Below are 5,724 nucleotides of genomic sequence, written 5' to 3'. Positions count from 1 at the left end.
AGGCAGTGAAGTCCACAGACAGGCAGAGATTCTCCCAGCCCACATGTGATGAGCAACAGGTCCCACAGAGACAGGCAGTTGCTGTGGTGGAACTCTAGGCCTGGGGCACAGTGCAGCAGCGATTACGCTGTAGGCTCTCCATTCGCCACTCTACTGGCCAGGGCTCTCAGATCTGCCTGTGACTGACAGGGAAGGGAAGACGACCAGGGCGTCTGTCTGCAGAAGAAGCAGCACGTCAACCCTGCCTCCTCAGCTGGGGCTGCTGGAGGCCCCACCCAGAGTCCAAGCTCAGCACTTCCTTCCCCTGTCAGATAGGAAAGCATTGGCAGAGTTCACGGCACTGTCCTCTCTGGGTAAGGACCACAGCCCAGCAGCCCTCCTGCCAAGGCTGAGCTAAAGCCCTTTCCAGCTGGCCTACAAGTCCCTGTGAGGAAAGTGGGGAAAAGGGGAAGTCAGTGGCATTGAAGGCCAGGGGCATCCTCACCTGGGAACTGCCCACAGCATGTAGTCTGGGCCTTGTGGAGCTTCTGCTACCAGCAGTGCCACCTGCTGTTTGAGAACCAGTTCTGCCCAGCAGATAGTGGCAGGGCAGCAGCATCGTGGGCTATGGTTAGAGTCCTCACACCACTAAGAAGCCACTACAGAGCCTGAGACTCTGGGCCACCTGAGATGGACCCAGACTGCCCCTGCTGACTATTCATTCTCCCATGGCATACATCGTCTCCAGCACCCAGGAAGCTTGGTCTCCACAGTAATGCTGAGCTAGTGTAAACTCATCCTTGTCTGCCCCAGACTAGACTGCAGACGCCTGTAGCATCCTGAGGAGATACATGGACTGTCCACATGCCGAAAGCCCAGTGCCCTAAGGCCTGGCGTAAGCAGGAGGGCTTTCCTGTCCTTCACAGATTCTAATAACCCTGGAAACACATCCATGTCACTTTCAAACCAGGAAAGTACATAACTTTTGTTTCTAAAAATTAAAACTCATGAACAAAAGGGGCAATAGCAGTGGGCGGCCTTTGTGGGGCCGCTGTGAAGAACCACAGGGTGGCTGTCAGGCACAGAGAACAATCTGGTGAGGACCACTGAGGCTGGACCCAACTCTGCTTCTGAGACCCAGTAGAGGTGGCCATGGTACTGCCCAGTAGGACCACTAAAGGACACTGAAAAGGAATACACAGGACAATCCGAGCATGTGGCCCAGGTAAGAAGGTTCTGCAGGGGTGCCAGGTGCTGGGAGGTCAGGCTTCACCATATTCTCTGTGGCCCACAAGGCAGGTCAGCAAGAGCCACAAGTGGGACTGCCCCAGTCTGCCCCAGGACTGCAGCTAGGAAAGGGATTCTCAAAGGTAGCTGTGTTGGTACGTTCAAGACTTCAAAGCTGTTACCAAGGGGCATCAGGCTTCCTGTCATTAACAAAGGGAATAGCACCATGAGAAAGGCCAGGGGCTGAGTGGTGGCAGTGTCCTCCCTGGGCCTCAGTCTCGGGAGGAGCGGAAGATGCAGGCAGAGAATGCAGAGGCTAGGCCTCGGCGGCAGGGGAGCTCCGGCTCAGCTCCTTGATCCCACAAAGGATCCTCTTCATGTGGCCCACTTTGGTCACGCCGAGGTCCTGCAACAGAGGAGATAGGCACCATGGATATCAGGAAGAGGGCTCAGGCCAGAGGCTTTACAAATTGGCTGCCACCAATGTTTTCTCAGTCTCTTTTTCGAATACAAATGAGGAAAATACCAGCGGATGAAATAGGAAGGAATCGGCACAAACATCAGTCATGCAGATACCCCACACATGGTTCCTATTGCCTACAAAGACTGCTGTCATGAAGGACAGCCAGCAGACAAAAGAAAAGAGGCCTGACAGCAAGTGGGTGGCAGCCTTGGAAGAGACACCTGTCAAGGAAGTCCCCATGGCCTTTTGCCGCCTTGGGACAAAACCAGAAACAATACCCAAAAGACAGCTCTTCAAGGCCAAGCAGGCCAGGGCTTAGCTATGTAGTACAATGGGTGCAGACCTGACCACACATGTTCAGGGAGGGGAGGATGAGCAGCCTGACCCTCCTCCCAGGCTTGAGAAAGCCGACTCTTCCATCTTCGCTCATATGGAGCACAGCAGGGCCCACCAGCCACTGGGACTTAGAGCTTGTCAGCTGAACCTATACCACAGGGCTGCATTCCCTGGTTTCTAATGTTAGGATATTACCTTCTTATGTGGCTACGAAAACCACCGCTTCCCCCATGGTGTCTGCACTTGGCCTTGCTTATCTGTCAGAGAAAGTCACCACTGATAAAAGCAAGGACCATAGTCAACCTGAGGTACACAAAAAGGTCCAAGAACCAAGAACGGTGTGATGACTGGTGATGCTAGGATGCAGCAAGGTCAGGGAAGAGAACAGAGCTGAAAGGAGTGTGTAAAAGCCCAGGTGTGGGTTCTAGAAGACACCTGTGAAGTACCTTGAGGTCCCTCCGCTCCAGGTGCAGGAGCTCAGAGCCCCGGATGTCGTGCCTCGTGAAGATGTCCTTATACTCACAGAGACTGAGGTGCTCCAGCCAGGCAGCAACCTCCTCTGTCCCCCAGAGGTGAACTGTCAGAGACGGAAAAGCACGAGTGCAGTGAATGCTCAGAGCCCAGCAGCCAACACCAAGACACCCAGCAGTGCTACCCAAGATGCCTCCAGCAACCAGCACCCAAGATATCCCAGCAGTGGCACCCAAGATGTCCCCAGAAGCCAGAACCCATCACCTAGCCACAGGCACTGTGCTCCAGCAGTGCAAAGGAGACAGAGAGCCACCCTCCTCTGAGGGGCATGCACTGCAGGAGTGCTGGCTACTCCTGCCAGGTGGTCACCAGCCTTTTGGACACCTCTGTGTTCCAGAGGCATTAAACACACCAAACACAAAGGGAACATCTTTGTGACTAAAGCCAGCCTTTCCTCCAGCTTCCAGAGGAGATCACAGCTGGAGCACTACAGGGAGACATGCAGAGACTTAGGCCATGCAGAGTCAGATCCACCATCATTCACATAAACCGAATTCTAGACAAACATGCAAAGATGAGAAATCAAACAGGAGCTGCCCTGAGTGGTGGCAGATGCCACACCAAATCCAGCCCTGGGCCCCAAAGGTGCTCTGGGCCGACCACTGAGATACATTTTAAGCCCCAATTTACTGATCCAAGGGGAGAAAAATGTCCTTTAGTGCCATTTCCTATTGATTTCTTCACCCGCAATCACTGGTGGCCTGGAGTGCCAGGCTTCAGAACCTTGATCAATGAGTCAATTAAACGGGAATCGGCAGCCTGACAGAAGGAGCAGGCACAGAGGACCCCAGCACAATCTGAGTTTTGTGTCTCCAAGTTTGTCTGTCATTTCTGTTGTTGTCCTCCCTACCTCAAGCCCCCAAATTCAGGGTAGGCAGGTCAGCTCAGTTGCCCTTCACCCCACAGTCTCCATGGAAGGTGTATTTGAGCAGGGCATTACATCAGTCAGTACCCAGACAGAGAAAGGAAGCAAGCAAGGTTTGGTCTTGTAGGTACAAGACAGCCTAGTGCAGCCAGTGTGACTAGGGATCATAGCACAAGGACCAAGGGGAAAAGCCTCAAGGATAAGGAGAAAAGCAGAGACCAGGAGAATTGAGCCAGGACAGCTGGCATTGACAGCCAGAGAGAGACAGACGCAGGAGAGCGGCAGGTACCAGGGGCTCCTAGGCTACTGTGAACTTCTTTGTTCTTATTATTTTTCTCCTTTTTAAACTTGGTCACGAGGCGGAATTTACCACTGCGGCTGCGTTTAGAAAGATCCAGCATCACATTCTGTTGGAGAAAGTAGGAAACACTGAGAATAAGGAACTCATTTGCCAAGACCTAATCTATCCTTGGGGATTGGGGGTAGGAAGAAACACGTTCACTAAATGTATGATTCTCTTTTATACATTTGTTTGGGTTTATTTATTTGTGTGTAAGCCATGTATGCATGGGTGCCCAGGGAGGCCAGAAATGGGCACTGGATCCCGTGGAAGTGGAGTTACATGTAGTTGTGAGCTGCCTGATGTAGGTGATGGGAACCAAAGTCGGGTCGTCTGGAAGGGGTACTTGTGTTCTTAAACTCTGAGCCCCAACATCCTCATCCTTAGTTTCACATCCTGCTGCCAAAGGTTCCAACAGACTAAGCTGGGCAGAGGTGCTATTTCGTATCATTTACCTCCTATACTATGTTAAAGAGGACACTGTCTCCTGTGTTCTAGGAGGCCAAGATGACTTTTTCTCTTGGCCCCTTCTGTTTCCAATTCTAAGATACCAGAAGCCCAGAGGTAGCCTAGGGCTTGTCCTTGCCAGACACCTCCCTCTTCTACCTCCTTCAACTTGCTCTCCCTGCTGTTGGAGTCTATCCCAGGTGCAGTATGCCCTGGAACCCGAGGATCCAAACCATTAGATAAGTACCCATAGATGCAAACTGTGCATGGGGAATGGACACACCAACTATCAAATAAATACACAGAGCCTTTTCTTACTTACGAATACCCAGCCTTATCTTGGCTGAGTTTCTAGCCAGCGTTCCTTAATTTATCCCATCTGCCTTTTGCCTCTAGGTTTTTCTCGTTCTCTTCTGTAAATCTTACTCTTATTCCGTGGCTTGCTGTGTAGCTGGGTGGCTGGGCCCTGGAGTCCTCCTCCTCCTCTGGCTGCTAGTCTCCCTCTTCCCGGATTTCTCCCTCTATATATGTTCTCTCTGCCTGCTGGCCCTGCCGATCCTCTCTCCTGCCTTGCTATTGGCCAGTTCTTTTTAGACCATCAGGTGTTTTACACAAGCACGGTAGTGCAGCTTCACAGAGTTAAACAAATGCAACATAAACACAAATAACACCCCGTACACTAATATTCCACTACACCGGCTCAATCCCTGTCAACAGCCTCCGAGAAGCTGCAGTGTACTAGTCACAGCGGCAGGCTAGCCCACATCTTGCTGCTTCCTTCACCCCTAGTCCCGCCTGTTTCAGAGGCAGTGGGGACCCATTCTTCAAGGGTCACTCTTCATCCCCAACCCTTAACTCCTTCCTTCATGCCTAAATCTCTCCTGGCCTTGAGGACCATTTTAGTAGAGAAGTCTCCAGACTAAAGCTGCCTCAAGGACTGTATTGCACACAGGGACTAACAGCATGAGCCATTAAACTCAGGACCAACATACCTCTTCCTCACCAAGCTCCATGGGCTGGCAGAGCCAGGGTGTGTCTGTCAGCTTCCTGAGCTGCTGGTCCATCTCAACTAGGGCAGCTCCAAGCCTTTCCTTCTGAGGGGGATCCAACTGCTGCTCCAAAAGAAGGGAGAGAGAAATGGAGTTGTGAACCACAGCAAGCCTGGACCAGCCAAGTCAGGTGGGTAAGGCTTATCAAGCTCCTTAGGCACTGCTATACAAACTTGGTAGAACTGAAGCTACAGGTAAGGAAGGCTTGAGCCCAGAACCTCCCTTCCTGAGGGAATAGGTGAGGATGGGTAAACCTCTGCCCTGGCCTTGGGGAGCCACATGCAGCAGCCCTGGCACCTGTAGTCCTTTTAGGTTCTTCTGTCACCAAGCAGGCAGGTCCTGCTCTTCCTGCACAAGCATGGGAGGCAGCTAAGACAGCAGCTAGAGCATTAAGGACAGCACCACTTTGGAGTGGAGAATGGGACACTAGTCTGGGAGTCTCCAGTAAGGCCCTTCCATGTCCTACTCAGGCTAGTGGCCAGCCATC

At 52.2% G+C, this 5,724-nt stretch overlaps 1 protein-coding gene across 1 annotated transcript; it reads right to left on the bottom strand.

Annotated features, from left to right (window-relative positions):
• Positions 1 to 1,362: 1,362 nt before the first annotated feature.
• LOC131923562 (diacylglycerol kinase delta-like) lies at positions 1,363 to 5,326 on the bottom strand. Its single transcript, XM_059278680.1, has 3 exons — positions 5,181 to 5,326; positions 3,691 to 3,808; positions 1,363 to 1,612 (listed from the first exon to the last, which is right to left on the bottom strand). The coding sequence occupies exons 1-3, from the start codon at positions 5,250 to 5,252 to the stop codon at positions 1,479 to 1,481; spliced, it is 324 nt and encodes a 107-aa protein (XP_059134663.1). The 5' UTR covers positions 5,253 to 5,326; the 3' UTR covers positions 1,363 to 1,478.
• Positions 5,327 to 5,724: the final 398 nt, after the last annotated feature.

This window comes from Peromyscus eremicus, chromosome 13 (genome assembly GCF_949786415.1).
Source record: "Peromyscus eremicus chromosome 13, PerEre_H2_v1, whole genome shotgun sequence".
Lineage (NCBI taxonomy): Eukaryota > Metazoa > Chordata > Mammalia > Rodentia > Cricetidae > Peromyscus > Peromyscus eremicus.
The sequence above is the reverse complement of the archived record's forward strand: the minus strand, read 5'-3'. Positions and strand labels throughout refer to the sequence as shown.

Bases quoted from the DNA above. Each gene is read 5' to 3' on its own strand.
- LOC131923562 (XM_059278680.1), bottom strand. From the start codon at position 5,252: ATGGACCAGCAGCTCAGGAAGCTGACAGACACACCCTGGCTCTGCCAG. The intron at 3,809-5,180 runs GTATGTTGGTCC...TTTCTCCAACAG, and splicing joins TGGAGCTTGGTGAGGAAGAG to AATGTGATGCTGGATCTTTC. The intron at 1,613-3,690 runs GTACCTGCCGCT...CCTCTGTTGCAG, and splicing joins CAGTAGCCTAGGAGCCCCTG to GACCTCGGCGTGACCAAAGT.